At 45.8% G+C, this 19877-nt stretch overlaps 1 protein-coding gene across 1 annotated transcript in view; it reads left to right on the top strand.

Annotated features, from left to right (window-relative positions):
• LOC134340648 (metabotropic glycine receptor-like) overlaps positions 1-19877 on the top strand; it is a 209551-nt gene that overhangs the window by 169522 nt on the left and 20152 nt on the right. Inside the window, exon 8 of the mRNA XM_063038104.1 lies at positions 5263-5401. Coding sequence (XP_062894174.1) covers positions 5263-5401 — 139 coding nt within the window. The remainder of the gene's footprint in view (positions 1-5262; positions 5402-19877) is intronic.

Here is a 19877-nt window from a genome sequence, read left to right as displayed (position 1 = left end):
GGTCACTCCCCGGCCATTATCAATACTCTTCGGAGATTGTCTGCCTGGCGTCAGTGGTCACATAACCAGGACTTGTGATCTGCACCGGCTGCTCGTACAACCGTCCACCACCTGCTCCCATGGCTTCACGTGACCCTGATCGGGGAGGGTGGGGGGGGGTGCTAAGCAGGTGCTACACCTTGCCCAAGGGTGACCTGCAGGCTAGCGATGGGAAGGAGTGCCTTACACCTCCTTTGGTAGAGACGTATCTCCACCCCGTCACCCAAATTATATATTAAAAAATTAAACAAGCAGGCAGAAAGAGAGGGAGAAATAGTGAAGTAGTGTTCATGGATTCATTGTTCATTTATCTCCATAGTTACCCCTTTGAAAAACTCCAAAAGATTCACCAGACATGGCCTCCCACACACAAAACCATGCTGACTATTCCTAATTAGGTCTTAACTATTCTAGTTATGGTTGATCCGGGATGGGGGTGGCGGGATGGAGATAGGTCTCTACCAAAGGAGGTGTAAGGTGCTCCTTCCCTCCGCCAACCTGCAGGTCACCCTTGGGCAAGGTGGAGCCCCTGCTTAGCCCCCTGATCAGAGTCATGTGAAGCCATGGGGGCAGGTCATGGATGGTCGTACGAGCAGCCGGTGCAGATCACAAGTCCTGGTGATGCGACCACTGACACCAGGCAATCTCTGAAGAGTATTGATCGTGTCCCTCAGAATTCCCTCCAGTAACTTCCCCACAAATGAACTCAGGCTCGCCAGCCTGTAGTTCCCTGACCTATCCTTGTTACCCTTCTTGAACAATGATACAACATTCGCTGCTTTCTACCATCCGGATGCAGGAATTTGTTACGAATCTTATCAGATTCCTTCTTCAACCCTTTGCCTTTAATACCTATTACATCCCAGCTTCTCACTGCATGTCCCCCCTCCCAGACTGACCCACCTTCCCCCTCACCTGGCTTCACCCATCGCCTGCCAGCTTGTACTCCTTCCCCCCACCCCCACCACCTTCTTATCCTAGCTTCTTCCCTCTTCCTGTCCAGTGCCGATGGAGGGTCTTGGTCTGAAACATTGACCATCTATTCCTGTCTATTGAAGTTGCCTGGCCTGCTGAGTTCCTTCAGCATTTTGTGTGTGTGTTGCTCTGGATTTCCTGCAACTGCAGAATCTCTTGTGCTTGTTATAAAAGTTTTTTCATTGCCTGAAAGATAATGGCCAGACTTGAAGTCAAATAGAATCAAAACCTTTGCAGCTCTGTACGTTCTCCCCGTGACCCTATGGGTTTCCTCCGGGTGCTCCGGTTTCCCTCACGTTCCAGTGAGGTACGGGTTCGTAGGTTAATTGGTCACATGGGTGTAATTGGGTGGTGTGGGCTCATTGTGCCAAAAGGGCCTGTCACCCTGCTGTAGCTGTATCTCGAAATAAATAAAGTAAAATAATACCCCCCACCCCGGGTATGAACCATGGCTGGAGATCCAGCCCGTCTCGCACCACCCAGCTCGTTCAACATGCGCTTACTTGTCACATGTACATTGAAACATCAAAACACAGAGTGAAATGCCTCATTTCCATCAAATCAAATCAACAAAGACTGCACTTTGGGCAGGCCGCAAGTGTCGACACGCTTCCAGCAGGTTCACAACTCACTAACTGTAACCTTTGGAACACAGGAGGAAACAGGAGCACCCAGGCGGTCACTACAAACTCCTTACAGGCAGTGGTGGGAATTGAACCCCCAATCAGTGATAGTTGGCACAGCTAAGTGATGCACTAACCGCACACTACCGGGCCATCAGTGAATAGGTCGAAAGAAAGCCCTATAACAAAGAAGAGAAAATCTGCAGATGCTGGAAATCCAAGCAACACACACAAGATGCTGGAGGAACTCAGTAAGCCAGGCAGCATCTATGGAAAAGAGTACAGATGACATTTCGGGCCGAAACCCTTCAGCGGGACTATAATCTTTTTTTCATATTGCACGTGGTAGATTCAGGATGGGAGTGGCGGGCCGGAGATGCGTACTTACCAAAGGAGGGGTGAGGTGCTCCTTCCCTCCGCTAGCCTGCAGGTCACCCTCGGGCAAGGTGCAGCACCTGCTTAGCCCCCCGATCAGGGTCACGGGAAACCATGGGAGCAGGTGGTGGATGGTCGTACGAGCAGCCGGTGCAGATCACAAGTCCTGGTTATGCGACCACTGACGCCAGGCACGCAATCTCTGAAGAGTATTGATAATGGCTGAGGTCACCCGTCTTGTAAAGACACTGCCCAGAAGAAGGCAATGGCAAACCACTTCTGTAGACAAAATTGCCAAGAACCATCATGGAAAGACTATGATCACCCACATCATACGACACAGCACATAACGAACAGTGGGGTAAACACCAGTGAGCTGTTTCAGTTTATTGGGCCCACACAGTGTTTGACAGTATCGGTGACCTGGATTCAGTTCCCTCCGCTATCTGTAAGGGGTTTGCACGCTCTCCCTGTGACTGCATGGGTTTCCTCCAGTATCCCCCCACAGTCCAAAGGCATGCCAGTTAGTAGGTTAATTGGTCATTGTAAATTGTCCCATATTTAGGCTAGGGTAAAATCAGGGGATTGCTGGGCAGAGTAGCTCGAAGGGCTGATTCTGTGCTGTATGTCAATAACTAGAGGCTGGGGTCACCGATATTGTAAAGACACTGCCCAGAAGGCAGCAATGGCAAACCACTTCTGTAGAAAAATTTGCCAAGAGCAATCATGGTTATGGGAAGACCACGATCACCCACATCATGCGACAGGGCACATAATGATGATGGTCGACGTTTTCACTTCCCGCAGCCTCCACTGCACTGGTGGAAATGTAGACATTCCCACTCATCCTCGTCTCCCTGACCTCTAAACACAAGACTCTCAGCAATAAGCTGTGTGCAACACAAAATCCTCTTTGTGTTACACGCAGCTTACTGCTGACAGGCTTGTGATTTTTTTTCTTATCTCCTTTTTCAAAAAAGACAATGATTTATTTAAAATGTACCAGACATAAGACTTTCCTACCTCGGTGCAATATGTTCCTGGATTAATATTTGCACAGTGGGAATTTTTAAATATATTGCAAGACTACTTGGCATTTTTGATATTGATCAACAGAAAAAGACTCTTTGCTGTCAAAGTGAAAACAAATTTTTACAAAACAATCTAAATTAATTACAAATATAAAACACAAAATAATTGATTGCATAAGTATTCACCCTCTTTAATATGACATACCAAATCATCACTGGTGCAGTCAATTGGTTTTTAGAAGTCACTTAATTAGTTAAATGGAGATCACCGTGTGCAGTCACAGTGTAAATTGATTGTAGTGAAAATACACCTGTATCTGGAAGGTCCAACTGCTGGTGAGTCAGTATCCTGGCAAAAACTACACCATGAAGACAAAAGAACACTTCAGGCAACTCTGTGAAAAGGTTATTGAAAAGCACAAGTCAGGAGACGGATACAAGAAAATTTCCAAGTCACTGAATATCCTTTGGAGTACAGTTAAATCAATCATCAAGAACTGGGAAGAATATGGCACAGCTGTAAATCTGCCTAGAGCAGGCCGTCCTCAAAACCTGAGTGACCGTGTAAGAAAGGGTGAAGTGAGGGAGGCCACCAAGAGACCTATGACAACGCTGGTGGAGCTACAACCTTCAGTGGGTGAGATGGGAGAGACTGTGCATACAACAACTGTTGCCCGAGTAATTCACCAGTCACAGCTTTACGGCAGAGTGGCAAAGAGAAAACCACTGTTGAAAAAAAACTCACATGAAATCTCAGCCAGATTGAAGGCCAGGTGGCATGTGGGGGACTCTGAAGTCAGTTGGAAGAACGTTCTATGGTCTGATGAAGCCAAAATTGAGCCTTTTGGCCATCAGATGAAATACTATGTTTGGCATAAGCCAAACCTCACACATCATCAAAAACACACCATCCCTACCGTGAAGCATGGTGGTGGCTGTGTCATGGTGTGGGGATGCTTCACTGCAGCAGGCCCTGGAAGGCTTGTGAAGATAGAGGGTAAAATGAATGCAGCAAAATACAGGGAAATCCTGGAGGAAAACCTGAGAAGATTTGTTTTCCAGCAAGACAACAGCCCCAAGCATAAAGCCAAAGCTACATAGGAATGGCTTAAAAACAACAAAATTAATGTCCCGGAGTGGCCAAGTCAGAGTCCAGAGCCCAAACCAATTGGGTATCTGTGGCTGGACTTGAAAAGGGCTGTTCACTCACAATCCCCATGCAATCTGACAGAGATTGAGCAGTTTTGTGAAGAAGAATGGAGAAAAATTGCAGTGTCCAGATGTGCAAAGCTGATAGAGACCTATCCACACAGACTCAGGGCTGTAATTGCTGCCAAAGGTGCATCTACTAAATACTGACTTGAAGGGGGTGAATAATTATGCAATCAATTATTTTGTTGTTAATAATTGTTATAAATTTAGACCAATTAATAGAAATTTGACACTTTGACATGAAGGAGTCTTTACTGTTGATCAGCGTCAAAAAAGCCAAATTAGATCCACTGTGACTCAATGTTGTAAAACAATAGAACATGAAACCTTCCGGGGGGGGGGGAATACTTTTTATCAGCACTGTATCTATCGCTAGGATGCCTAAGACTTTTGCACGCAGTACTGTATTTGTAAATGTGAAGTGGAGAGTGAGTTTGTAAATCCGGTGGGAGCAAAGGATGTTGGGAATAGCAAGGGTGGAGTGTCACGGGAGGGGTGTGGGACAGGTGGCAGAGAAGGAGTGTCAGGGGCAGAGAGTGGCGAGGAGAGTGCAGAAAAGATTTATGAGGATATTGCTAGGACTCGAGGGGCTGAGTTATCAGGAGTGCTTGGCCAGATGATGTGGATGGTAACAGTCTTTTCCCCAGGGTTGAGGAGTCCAAATCTTGGAGGTATAGATTTCAGATGAGAGGGGAAAGATTTAAAAGAGACCATAAGCAGCAACTTTTTCACATATATTGAACGAGCTGCCCCAGAGGAAGTGTTTGAGGCAGATACAACAGTATCACTTCAGAAGCTCTTGGATGGGTACATGGGGGAGGGGAGGTGGCTTGGAGGGATATCGGCCAAATTCAGGAATTTGGAACTAGCTGGGTGGGACACCTGGTCAGCATGGACTGACTGGGCCAAGGGGACCTGTATCCGTGCTGTGACCTCCTCTACTCTGACAAGAACAAGGTCTGGGCTCTCTAGATAACCCACAGTCTTTCTGCGTTTTGTGTTGATAGCTGAGTTCATCTTCCTTTGTTGGGGCAGTTATCTCTGCTACTGCGTACGCACAGTGCCATCGACCTACCACGAGCCACGTTTCATGGGCCTTGCCATCCACAATGAAATCCTGATGTCTGCTGCCTTCTACAGCCTCAGGTAGGACATTACAAGCACTAAGGCAACCTTTAACTCCATCCAGCCCCCCTCCCCCATTCTGCCCCCATTTAGTGTCAGCTGTCTATAAGTGAATGTTGCAGTTACTGTGAGGTACATACTGTCAAATAAAGTTTTCTACCTCAACAAGCAATATTTATACAAAATTCTGAGGCCTCTGTCAGTCAAGGTTGACCATGAATGATGTGTCCTTGCTGTCTAGATATCCAGGGCAGTATGATATGGAGAGCAAGCTGTGTACGATATGTAGCAGGCTCCCCCTCCCCACGCAGCTGATGAACCCAAAGGGACAGCAGAGACCGATTCAGTTTGGCACCAGCAGTATCGCAGGAGCTACCAGTCAGCATTGAACTCAACATTGGACTGGCTTAGTGACACCAGCTCCGGATTTACCCTCTGGGTTTATTCCCAAAGCCTTCCCCACGAGTGGATATAGCCGCAAGGTGGCATAGGTTTGAAATCAGAGTTTTCCTTCTCCTATATTTTCCTTCCCACTGTTCTCAGTGCCAGATGTGGGAGGTCCTGGAGTCTCCAAGCCTCCCGGACGTCCACATCTGCGCCAGGTACGCCGAGATGCAGCTCCAAAGGGACCGCGTTAGGGAACTGGAGCTGCAGCTCGATGACCTTCGTCTGGTCAGGGAGAGTGAGGAGTTGATAGAGAGCAGTTACAGGCAGGTGGTCACACCGGGGCCACGGGAGGCAGACAAGTGGGTCACGGTTAGGAGGGGGAAGGGGAAGAGTCAGGTAATAGAGAGTACCCCGGTGGCTGTGCCCCTTGACAATAGGTACTCCTGTTTGAGTACTGTTGGGGGGGACAGCTTACCCGGGGGAAGCAACAGTGGCCCTGCCTCCGGCACAGAGTCCGGCCCTGTAGCTCAGAAGGGTAGGGAAAGGAAGAGGAGGGCAGTTGTGATTGGGGACTCGATAGTAAGGGAGTCAGATAGGTGATTCTGTGGACGCAGTCCAGAGACCCGGATGGTAGTTTGCCTCCCTGGTGCCAGGGTCCGGGATATTTCTGATCGCGTCCAAGATATCCTGAAGTGGGAGGGAGAGGAGCCAGAGGTCGTGGTACATATAGGTACCAATGACATGGGTTGGAAAAGGGGAAGAGGTCCTGAAAGAAATAGATAGATAGATAGATAGATAGATATACTTTATTGATCCCGAGGGAAATTGGGTTTCGTTACAGCCACACCAACCAAGAATAGAGCATAAATATAGCAATACAAAAACCACAAACAAACAAACAACAAAATGCAAACTATGCCAGATGGAAAAAAGTCCAGGACCAGTCTATTGGCTCAGGGTGTCTGACCCTCCACGGGAGGAGCTGCAAGTTCGATGGCCACAGGCAGAAACGACCTCCCGTGCCGCCCAGCGTTGAATCTCGGTGGAATGTGGCCGAAGTCCAACAGTAAAAAGTTCAATATCCGGTCTACAAACACGTTCCTCGATCATAATATACCCCGGATTGCACTATCCGTTGTTAACCAGAACAGTAAGCCCCCAACTCCTTTACGCTTACCGCTCTCAGTGCACTTCCGGTCAACCCGAATGGTCTGAAAGTCGTCCATGGAGAAGTTTTGATCGGGTATGTCCTCGTGCAGCCCCGTCCCAGTGAAACACATAACATTGCACTCCCGAAATGTTCTCTGACGCCTGGCTAGCGCCGTGAACTCATCCATTTTATTACCCACCGAACTCCTCTTCTCCATAAGTCTCTGTTGTCTCGACCTGGTCCTCTTTCCTCGCCTTTGTGATCCCCCTCTGCATCCTCTGTGTGTTTTCCTCCAGATTTCAGCAGGGGTGTCCGCCACTCTGCTCGCTAAACCGGCCGGCATAAACGCAAGCAGCTGGTCCCTGGAATAAACAATGCGACCATGCTTCTGTCCCGCTAATGAGACGTGTCGGAATGTAACTATTTCCAGCGCTAAAAACCCAAACAAAACTCTCTCTGCCAGCATGTTAGAGAGGGTGCAGCTTCGACGTGTTACCGTGGAAAAAAAGATACAAGGAAGAATATAGGGAGTTAGGAAGGGAGTTGAGAAAAAGGACGACAAAGGGATAAATCTCAGGATTACTGCCTGTGCTATGCGACAGTGAGAGTAGGAATGCGATGAGGTGGAGGATAAATGCGTGGCTGAGGGATTGGAGCAGGGGGCAGGGATTCGGGTTTTTGGATCATTGGGACCTCTTTTGGTGCAGGTGTGACCTGTACAAAGGGGACAGGTTGCACTTGAATCCTAGGGGGACCAATATCCTGGCAGGGAGATTAGCGAGGGCTACTGAGGTGACTTTAAACTAGAATGGTTGGGGGGAGGGAATCAAATTAAGGAGACTAGGAGAGGGGAGGTTGATGTAAGGGAAAAAGAAGAAGAAGATAACAAAGCTGTTTGATCAATTAAGAATAAACAGAGAGTGGGAGGTGGAGAGTTTCTTAAATGCATCTATTTTAATGCTAGGAGCATTGTAAGAAAGGTGATGAGTTTAGAGCATGGATTGATACCTGGAAATATGATGTTGTAGCTATTAGTGAAACGTGGTTGCAGGAGGGGTGTGATTGGCAACTAAATATTCCAGGATTTCGTTGCTTCAGGTGTGATAGAATAGGAGGGGCAAGACGGGGAGGTGTTGTATTGCTTGTCAGAGATTATATAACAGCGGTGCTCTGGCAGGATAGATTAGTAGACTCGTCTAGGGAGGCTATTTGGGTGGAATTGAGGAATAGGAAAGGTGTTGTTACGCTTATAGGGGTGTATTATAGACCACCTAATGGGTACCGAGAACTGGAGGAGCAAATTTGTAAGGAGATAGCAGATATTTGTAGAAAGCACAAGGTTGTGATTGTGGGAGATTTTAATTTTCCACACATAGACTGGGAAGCCCATTCTGTAAAAGGCTGGATGGTTTGGAGTTTATAAAATGTGTGCAAGATAGTTTTTTGCAGCAGTACATAGAGGTACCAACTAGAGAAGGGGCAGTGTTGTATCTCCTGTTAGGGAATGAGATAGGGCAGGTGACGGAGGTATGTGTTGGGGAGCACTTCGGGTCCAGTGATCACAATACCATTAGTTTCAATATAATTATGGGGAAGGATAGGACTGGACCCAGGGTTGAGATTTTTGATTGGAGAAAGGCTAACTTTGAGGAGATGCGAAAGGATTTAGAAGGAGTGGATTGGGACAATTTGTTTATGGGAAGGATGTAATAGAGAAATGGAGGTCATTTAAAGGTGAAATTTTGAAGGTTCAGAATCTTTATGTTCCTGTTAGGTTGAAAGGAAAGGTTAAAAGTTTGAGAGAGCCATGGTTTTCAAGAGATATTAGAAACTTGGTTCAGAAAAAGAGAGAGATCTTCAATAAATATAGGCAGCTTGGAATTAATGAGGTGCTCGAGGAATATAAAGAATGTAAAAAGAATCTTAAGAAAGAAATTAGAAAAGCTAAAAGAAGATATGAGGCTGCTTTGGCAAGTAAGGTGAAAATAAATCCAAAGGGTTTCTACAGTTATGTTAGTGGCAAAAGGATAGTGAGGGATAAAATTGGTCCCTTGGAGAATCAGAGTGGACAGCTATGTGTGGAGCCAAAAGAGATGGGGGAGATTTTGAACAATTTCTTTTCTTCGGTATTCACCAAGGAGAAGGATATTGAATTGTGTAAGGTAAAGGAAACAAGAAGGGTAGTTATAGAAAGTATGACGATTAAAGAAGAGGAAGTACTGACACTTTTAAGGAATATAAAAATGGATAAGTCTCCGGGTCCGGACAAGATATTCCCTAGGACCTTGAGGGAAGTTAGTGTAGAAATAACAGGGGCTCTGACAGAAATATTTCAAATGTCATTAGAAACGGGGATGGTGCCGGAGGATTGGCGTATTGCTCATGTTGTTCCATTGTTTAAAAAGGGTTCTAAGAGTAAACCTGCCAATTATCGGCCTGTGAGTTTGACGTCAGTGGTGGGTAAATTGATGAAAAGTATTCTTAGAGATGGTATATATAATTTTCTGGATAGACAGGGTCTGATTACGAACAGTCAACATGGATTTGTGCGTGGAAGGTCATGTTTGACAAATCTTATTGAATTTTTTGATGAGGTTACTAAGAAAGTTGACGAGGGTAAAGCGGTGGATGTTGTCTATATGGACTTCAGTAAGGCCTTTGACAAGGTTCCACATGGAAGGTTAGTCAGGAAGGTTCAATCGTTAGGCATTAATATCGAAGTAGTAAAATGGATTCAGCAGTGGCTGGATAGGAGATGCCAGAGAGTAGTGGTGGATAACTGTGTGTCAGATTGGAGGACGGTGTGTAGCGGTGTGCCTCAGGGATCTGTACTGGGTCCAATGTTGTTTGTCATATATATTAATGATCTGGATGATGGGTTGGTAAATTGGATTAGTAAGTTTTCTGATGACTCTGCCATAGTTGGATGCATCAGCAAGGGAGATGAGGCTGAGTACAGGGCTACGGTAGGAAACTTTGTCACATGGTATGAGCAGAATTATCTGCAGCTTAATGTGAAAAAGACTAAGGAGCTGGTGGTAGACCTGTGGAGAGCTAAGGTACCGGTGACCCCTGTTTCCATCCAGGGGTCAGTGTGGACATGGTGGAGGATTACAAATACCTGGGGATACGAATTGACAATAAACTGGACTGGTCAAAGAACACTGAGGCTGTCGACAAGAAGGGTCAGAGCCGTCTCTGTTTCCTGAGGTGACTGAGGTCCTTTAACAACTGCCGGACGATGCTGAGGATGTTCTACGAGTCTGTGGTGGCCAGTGCTATCATGTTTGCTGTTGTGTGCTGGGGCAGCAGGCTGAGGGTGGCAGACAACAACAGAATCAACAAACTCATTCGTAAGGCCAGTGATGTTGTGGGGATGGAAATGGACTCTCTGACGGTGGTGTCTGAAAAGAGGATGCTGTCCAAGTTGCATGCCATCTTGGACAATGTCTCCCATCCGCTACATAATGTACTGGTTGGGCACAGGAGTACATTCAGCCAGAGACTCATTCCACCGAGATGCAGCACAGAGCGTCATAGGAAGTCATTCCTGCCTGTGGCCATCAAACTTTACAACTCCTCCCTTGGAGGGTCAGACACCCTGAGCCAATAGGCTGGTCCTGGACTTATTTCATAATCTACTGGCATAATTTACATATTACTATTTAACTATTTATGGTTCTATTACTATTTATTATTTATGGTGCAACTGTAACGAAAACCAATTTCCCCCGGGATCAATAAAGTATGACTATGACTATGACTAAGTATGCAGATGATACTAAGATGGGTGGTGTTGTGGATAATGAAGTAGGTTTTCAAAACTTGCAGAGAGATTTAGGACAGTTAGAAGAGTGGGCTGAAAGATGGCAGATGGAGTTTAATGCTGAAAAATGTGAGATGCTACATTTTGGTAGAACTAGTCAAAATAGGACATACATGGTAAATGATAGGGCATTAAAGAATGCTTTAGAACAGAGGGATCTAGGAATAATGGTGCATAGTTCCCTGAAGGTGGAATCTCATGTGGATAGGGTGGTGAAGAAAGCTTTTGGTTTGCTGGCCTTTATTAATCAGAGCATTGAGTATAGGAGTTGGGATGTAATGTTGAATTTGTATAAGGCATTGGTAAGGCCAAATCTGGAATATTGTGTACAGTTCTGGTCACCGAATTATAGGAAGGATGTCAATAAAATTGAGGGAGTACAGAGGAGGTTTACTAAAATGTTGCCTGGGTTTCATCTCCTAAGTTACAGAGAAAGGTTGAACAAGTTAGGTCTTTATTCTTTGGAGCGTAGAAGGTTGAGGGGAGACTTGATAGAGGTGTTTAAAATTATGAGGGGGATTGATAGAGTTGACGTGGATAGGCTTTTTCCATTGAGAGTGGGGAAGATTCAAACAAGAGGGCATGGGTTGAGAATTAGAGGACAAAAGTTTAGGGGTAACATGAGGGGGAACTTCTTTACTCAGAGAGTGGTAGCTGTATGGAATGAGCTTCCAGCAGAAGTGGTTGAGACAGGTTCAATGTTGTCGTTTAAAGTTAAATTGGATAGATATATGGACAGGAAAGGAATGGAGGGTTATGGGCTGAGTGCAGGTCGGTGGGACTAGGTGAGAGTAAGCGTTCGGCACGGACTAGAAGGGCTGAGATGGCCTGTTTCCGTGCTGTAATTGTTATATGGTTATATGGTTATAGATGAATTGCCAACCATGGGTAACGAGCCCCATCTGCCTGAAGCGATTGGTTTTAAGACCTGCCTTTGTCCCTTCTCCTGTCAGTAGAAATGGTTCCACTGGGCTTAGTAGCTCAGCCACACATGAAGGCCAGGAGCTGGACTTGGTTGTCAGCGGCTATTTGAGATGAACGTCATTGGGAGCATTTAATAGGTAGTGGGAGATCGTCCCCATTACCACCCCCGGCTATGACAACATTAACGAACGTAATACAGAATTGGACATGAATGATATAATATCTGCTTAGCAACTGTCTTCTGTATATGATACAAATGGATAAAGATAGACATTAATTCCATAGCATCTCCCACAAGGCCACCTCTTGGGAAGATGGCCGTGCACTTGGACACATCGGCTTCTCCGGGTCCAACTAAAGGTGCAATTGTTCATCCTTTACGTCTTTTTTCACAATTGCAAGACATATCGGGTACTACAGGTTTACCCTATCAATGAGTTGCTCGATGTGTTTTGTGCCTGGGCCTTGGAGGAATACTGTTTCATTTAGTTGTACAGTATTTATGTATGGTTGAATGGTAATTCAATTTCAACTTCAACATATAAGACATAGGAACAGAATTAGGCCATTCAGCCATTGTGTCTGCTCCACCAGTCCATTATCGCTGATTTATCATCCTTCCCAATCCCCTTTCTCCAAAAGGCCATAAGACATCAGAGCAGGATTAGCCATTCAGCCCATCGAGTCTGCCCTGGTATTCCATCATGGCTGATTTATTATCTTTCTCAACCCCATTCAACTCCATTCTGAGTGAATTATTTTAAGTTAAGGCAATATGATCTTTAAACAGGTATTGTTTTTTTTTTATTATACGACCGCTAGAACACTAAAAACTAACTCATAAAACCTTGTTATATGTCATACTTTGATTCAGTAGTTTCGCTTTATAACGGATAATATAGAAGGAACAACTGTTTTAAGGGTTTTTTTTTTATAAATTGTTTTTATATTTTTATTAAAATATATATTGTTGCTCCAGATTCACCATCAGCAGTCTCTTGTGTCTGCAATACAACCTTGCTACTACAATTCCTAAAGGGTTAAAATAATCTTTGTTCTTCCCTTACTGCCCTTTGTTGATTCCAAATCAGAATCAGGTTTATTGTCACTGACATATGTCATGAAATTTTAAATACAAGAGACTTTGCAGATGCTGAAAATCCAAGAATATCCAGAAAATTTATCAACAGTACAGTGCAACACATTAAAACTACTATAAACTACAATAATACATTAAAAATAAAATAAATATAACAAATTTTAATAGAAAATAAATCTATAATAAATAAATAGATAAACAAATAAACAGGCAATAATAGATAGAGGTTCCTTAAGGTTTTTATAGCTGGGGGTGGTAAAGGGGACAAGCTCCCACTACCAATTAAATGGTGTGCACCTCAAATAGCCTCTGACAACCAAGTCCAGCTCCTGGCCTTCATGTGTGGCTTAACTACGAAGCCTGGCAAAACTGTTTCTACTGACAGGAGAAGGGGAAAAGGTGAGTTATTGGTGCCTTAAAACCAGTCGCTTTGGCCGATGGGGCTCATCAGCCGTGGTTGGCAGCTCATCTAGGAGAAGGAAAACTCTGATCTCAAACCTCCGCTGCCTTGTAGCTATACCCACTCATGGGGAAGACTTCGGGAGTAAACACAGAGGGGAAAAATCTGGAACTGGAATCCCTAAGGCTGTCCTATGTTGAGTTCAAGGCTGCTAGTGCCAAACTGTATCGGTCTCTGCCGTTCCTTTGGATTCATCAGATGCTCGGAGGTGGGGAGGCATGGGTAACAGCTTTGCTCTCCATATCGTACTGCCCTGGCCTGTGTATCATGTAGACAGCTGCAATGGTCAACCCTGAACAACCGAGGCCCTCAGTGAGATAGAGAAATAGATAAACTTAATTTTTAACTTCAAGAGAGCAAAAGGTTTCTGTGTGACTCAGCTAAATCGTTCCACAATGATGCTCACAGGCCCAGTCTCATCGTTGAGCTTTACTATGCTAGTTCAAACCCAGTTTCCATTTTGAAAGGTAAAAAGTAACTGATCAATTGCAAAAGTCCCCCTGAAGTGTCCATTGCTTTTCATTGTACCCCACATATTTCTGTGGAAACATTCATTCCACTAAGTTCCAATACAACACCTCACCCCACTTCCAATTTAGCAGATTAATGTCTTAACTCTTCCACCTCTGATAATCAGGTCTCTGGATTCACCTTGCATTTCCATGGCTGAAGTGTTGAACATTTTTCCCTTTTCACCTGTCTTATTCTGAACTGAGATAGTCTTCCAGAGTAACACACACACAAAATTCTGGAGGAACTCAGCAGGTCAGGCAGCGTCTATGGAGAGGAATAAACAGTCGACATTTTGGACTGAGACACTTCATCAGGATTAGAAAGGAAAGGGGAAGGAGGAAGTCTTCAAAAACTTCCCTTTTTTCCTGGTTAACTATGAGATCAAGATTATGACATGAAGGCCTTGCACAACCTTTAATGGCCGGGTACAAATCCAGTTGGAAACATAGACAGCAATTACATTACTTTTCATTCCTTGCTTGCTTAGAAACAATGTTTTTGCTGTCTAAAAGCTCCCCCTTCTGATGTGTGAGGCATGTTTGGAAGAATTTCTGGGACATTGCACCACCAGATCATCCCAGATGCCACCATCTTGCTTATCCAAAATTATTTAAAATTAATAAGGAATGTGTTATCTTTTATACTTGCATCCAAGACGAGACCTTATTAAAAACAACTCCAAAGACCTGAAGTTCCTCCAGCATTTTGCGTGTTACTCCAAAAACCTTCTATCCATTAACAATTCTCTCCTGCCCAACTTATCTCAAGTTCAGATTCATTTGATTTCTCTATTGAAGTGCGCCATTTCTGTTAACAACCAACACCAACAAGGGTGTGCTGGGGGCAGCCCGCAAGTGTTGCCACGCATTCCAGCGCCAACATAGCATGTCTACAATGGTCAGCAGAATGGCACAGAAAACAACAAGCAACAAAATGTCAAAACAAGCCCCTGTTCCTCTTTCCCACCCACCCATGCACACACAGACTGTCCTTCAACTCTAGGACATGGCTCCAGTCTCCAGCCTCCAGTCTCTGGCCTCCGGCCTCCAATCTGCAGTCTGCAGTCTCCAGTTCTCGGCCTCCAGCCTCCAGGCTTTGGACATCAAGTTTTGACTTCCACACTTCCAATCAATCTTTGGGCTTCGATCTTTGGTATCAGTCCCCACCCATCTCACCCTGGACTAGCTGATGACATCTTTCCAACTAGCAAGAATTAACCCTCCCACACAAAGATGAATTGCTGTTTATGACTGACTTCATTCACCTTCACCCATTCACTCACTCACCCCACCCCACTTACAATGAAATCTGCCCAATTCCCGTCTCCCGACACTCTTGTTCTGTTCCCCTTCACACACAAACTCCTTGTTTCTCGAAGCGAGGAGTGACTGCTCTGTCCAGGACCTTGCAAACAGGACGGGTCCAGGTTCCTGTGGGCCACCTGCCAGTGTAAGTAAGTAGAGAAAGAATCAAAGGGGAGGTGAGAACAAGTTGCTGGGATAGAGAGGCCTGAGGGAGCAAGAAACTGCAGAGAGTTGTGAACACAGCTCAGCTCATCCCAGAAACCAGCCTCCCCTCCAAGGACTCGGTTGACACTTTTCACTCCCTCAGTAAAGCAGCCAGTGTAATCAAGGACCCAACAGACCCTGCAGATTCTCTCTTCTCCCCTTTCCCATTGAGCAGAAATTTTTTAAGGCATTTTATTTTTACAGAAGTCAGAAAGTAGTACACTGTTTTTAGTTTATGTAAGGAGAAAGCTTTGCAAATTTCCCATTTTGTAAGGAATTTTTCTGTCAAAATCAGAAAGTACGTATCATGGTACCATAGAGACCACTTGGGATGCCAGAGTTCAGAGTTCAATTCTGGCATCCTCTAAGCGAGTTTGTATGTTTCTTCCCGTCAACATGTGGGTTTCCCCCGGGTGCTCCAGTTTCCACCCACAGTTCAAAGACGTATCGGTTGGTAGCTTAATTGGTCATTGTAAATTGTCCCGTAATCAGGCTGGGGTTAAATCGGTGGGTTGCTGGACAACGTGTCTCAGTGGGCTGGAAGGGCCCATTCCACACCGTATCCCAAAATAAATAAATACATCGTGATCAGTGTTTGCAGTGGCTTGGACTCATCAGGCTTGGGCGAGGTAAAGTGTCTGGTAAGTTTCTCTTTTTCTTCTTTATTCTTCATTCCTGGTCTGTTGGGGCCTGGTAGTGCAGTGAGGATGGCTCCAGGGGCAGTGTTTTGTTCTGTGTGTGAGATGCGGGAATTCTAGGAGACCTCCAGCCTACCAGATAACCACATCTGCACCAGGGGCACTGAGCTGCAGCTCCTGAGAGGATGTATTAAGGAACTGGAGCTGCAGCTCGATGACCTTCAACTCAAACGGGAGAATGAGGAGATGATAGACAGGAACTACAGGGAGGTAGTCACCCCTAGGTTGCAGGAGACAGGTAACTGGGTGACGGTCAGGAGAAGAAAGGGAAATGGACACAGCCAGTGCAGAGTACACCTGTGGCCATTCCCCTCAAAAATAAGTATAGCACTTTAGATACTGTTGAGGGGGACGACATATCCATATCGGAGGGGGAGCCGCAGTGACTGGGTCTCTTGCACTGAGACTGGTGCTGTGGCTCAGAAGAGAGGTGAAGAGGACTGCAGTGGTGGTAGGAGATTCCAGTCAGAGGAACAGAGATGAGGTTCTGTGGGTATGATAGAGACACCCGGATGGTATGTTGCCTCCTAGTTGCCAGGGTCAGGGATGTCTCAGGTCCAGTCCACGGCTTTCTAAAGGGGGAGGGTGAGCATCCAGAAGTCTTGGTACATATAGGCACCAATGACATAGGTAGGAAAGGTGAGGAGGTCCTGAAGAGAGATTTTAGGGAAGTAGAAAGCTGAAAAACAGGACGTCCAGGGTAGTAATCTGTGAATTGCTGCCTGTGCCATGTGCCAGTGAGGGTAAGAATAGGATGAACTGGCAGATGAAAGTGTGGCTGAGGGACTGGTGCAGGGGCTGGGTTTCAGATTTATGAATCATTGGGACCTCTTCTGGGGAGGGTATGACATGTACAAAAGGGATAGGTTACACCTAAACCCAAGGGGGACCAATATCCTTGTGGGAAGGTTTGCTGGAGCTGTTCGGGAGAGTTTAAACTAATTTGGCAGGGGGATGGGAACCGGAGAGATAGTGCTGAGGATGAGATAGTGTGTAGTGAGACTGCTAGCAAAGAGTGGCTGTTGATGGGGCAAAACTACAGTCAACAGGATGAGTTGCAATATAAAAGGCAGACAAAATTGAAAAGGGTGAAATCAAGAGTGAAGGTGTTATATTTGAATGTGCGTGTAGGGTAATGTAATTGGTGGAAACGTGCATAATTCATAGCCACCAATATTGAGTTGGGGTTCACTTTAAGAGGCTGGTCTGACATGATGACATAATTATATAAAGTGTCTTTTTCGTGCTTTGTGTTCAGGTTTTGGAGTACAATAAATGAGTTGTTACGGTTTTTCTTAAGCATAAAATTCCTCTGCAGTTTCATTTGGTAAAACCTACATTGGTGACCCCGATGCTCTAGGAAGATTCCAGAGTTATTAAACATGTTGGCCAATGCTGTAGCTTTGAAACTGCCGCAGTTTTGGGAGCAAAATGTCATTGCTTGGTTTGTACAAGCCGAGGCCCAATTCGTGCAGCGGGAAATCTCCACCAACAACACCAAATATTTATGTGGTAGCATCACTCAGCAACTCCACGGCTGTGAGAGTGTGAGTCCACTAGAACACCCATCTGAACAGGATAAATACTGATCGCTGAAACTCACTTTTTACAGAATTTTGGACAACTGGAGACTGAGCATGCCAAACTGTTGCCCAGCCTCAGCGATGCTAAGCCATCGGAGCTAATGGCCCACATGCTATCTCTCCTAGGAAATCACCATCCTTGTTTTATTTTTAAAGAACTCTTCCTGCAGCAAATGCCTGATCAAGTTCACACAGCCCTCGCTAATGTACCGGTAAAGGACTATAGAAAGCTTGCTGAAATGGCTGATAGTCTGCATGCAGCCAGGCAGTGATGCATCGTTCCTCCTCACTCTCTGCCTCAGTAAGCCTGGTCAGCAAGGCCCCAACATAAGGACGCCCGCAGCTGCAAATCAGATGACACTGGATCTGTGATTTTACCACGCTTGCCTTGGTATGAACGTTAGGAAGTGATGACCGCCTTGCAACTTCAAAAGTACCGGCACATTGGGACACCAGAGGTCTGTGAACACCATGGCTTCCAGCTTCTGGGGTCATCTACTGTTCATTATGGACACCCCTTCAGAGCGACTCTTCCCATGTGACGCCCATGCTCAGGTAAGGGTGCGGCCAGCATCTCCGATTGATGAGATGGCAAAGAGTGAGGAAACCTCACTGGAGGCCACCAGTGGCAGCTGGACCAAGAGTTATGGGACACAATGGGTGATGCTCTGCTTCAGTGAGCAACATTACACGTGGGACTTCATCCTGGCTAAAGTGGCTAGACCCCTGCTTGGGGCAGATTTCCTGTGTGCCCAAGGACTATTAGTTGATCTTAAGAACTGCCAGCTTGTGGCTGTCAAGGACTTTGGGTTGTTACCCTGCTCCCCCAGTAAGTTCCCCACAATGACTCTGTCAACTGTATACACCACTGCGTGTGAGTTTACTCAATTGCTGGGTGAATCCCCAGACATCACCAAGCCCATGTTCTCCATGACTGTCCCAAAACATGGGGCTGAGCACTACATTCCCACAACTGGCCCACCAAGTCCATTCCCGCACGTGTAGACTGGACCCAGAAAAGCTGGCAACCATGAAGGCTGGGTTTGCCAACATGGAAAACTTGGCATTGTACGCCAGTTGAATGGCCCCTGGACTTCGTCCCTCCACATGGTCCCCAAGTGCAATGGTGGTTGCCGCCCATGTGGTAATTACCAACGCCTTAACGAGACCACCAACTCCAATTGTTACCCGGTCCTACACAGCCAAGACTTTTTGGCACTGGAAAGTAAAATTTTCCAAAATCAATCCAGTTAGGGGCTCTGTGCTTGGACAACATTCCCAAAGCAGCTGTGATAACCCTGTATGGTCTCTTTGAGTTTCTGCGCATGCCATTTGGGCAAAAAAATGCAGCACAGACTTACCAACAGCTGATGGACCCTGTATTAAAATACTTTGATTTTCTTTTTGTTACCTGGATGATATACTTGTCACCAATGCATCCAAATCTAAACACATATCTCATCTCTGCACACTTTTCGAGCGATTAAGTGGTCGTGAGTTGATTATTAACCCTACTAAATGCCAGTTCGCGTTGTCAACCATTGACTTTCTCAACCATAGCATCTCCACAGAAGGTGCGAAACCCCTCCCATCAAAGGTAGCCGCTATTATGGATTTCCCACCGCCTCAAAAAACTATGGGAGAATTTAGATATGGTGAATTTATATCACCGCTTCATTCCACGAGCTGCTGTACTTGTGCTTCCCCTGTATAGTGCGCTTAAAGACAACGCTGCAAAACGTGCTTGACTGGTTGGTGGACGTGACCAGGACATTTGATGATAGCAAAAAGCTCTTTCCAACGCAACCCTACTAGTGCACCTGCTCCCAACACACCCATAGCCATTACTACTGACGCTTCAAACTATGCTGTGGGTGATCTGCACAAACAGTTATTTGGAGGCATGTGGCAGCCACCTGCCTTCTTCAGCCAGCAGCTCCATCCCCCGAAAGGAAGAACAGCACGTTTGACCATGAGCTTCTTGGTCTCTGTCTCGCTGTCCGCCATTTTCATTTTCTTCTAGAGGGTCACCATTTCACAGCATTCGTTGGCCACAAACCCCTTGTGCAGGCAATAGCCTGCATGGCACAACATCAACTGGCCTACATATCAGAGTTCACAACTGATGTAAAACATATCAAGGGGAAAATTAATGCCGTAGCTGATTGTCTCTCACAGTCAGCCATTGAGGCCACACACATAGGGTCTGACTGTGCAGGCATGACAGCTGACCAAGCTACTGATCCAGAGGCCCAGGCTTACTGATCAGCAGTCACAGGCCTGCATTAAATTCAGGGAAGCTAGAGTTTCTCTCCTGTCCGATGTCTCAACCAGTCACCCTCCCGCATC

This window comes from Mobula hypostoma, chromosome X1, assembly GCF_963921235.1.
Source record: "Mobula hypostoma chromosome X1, sMobHyp1.1, whole genome shotgun sequence".
Classification (NCBI taxonomy): Eukaryota; Metazoa; Chordata; class Chondrichthyes; order Myliobatiformes; family Myliobatidae; genus Mobula; species Mobula hypostoma.
Note: the sequence above shows the minus strand (reverse complement) of the source record. Positions and strands in the feature narration are given on the sequence as shown.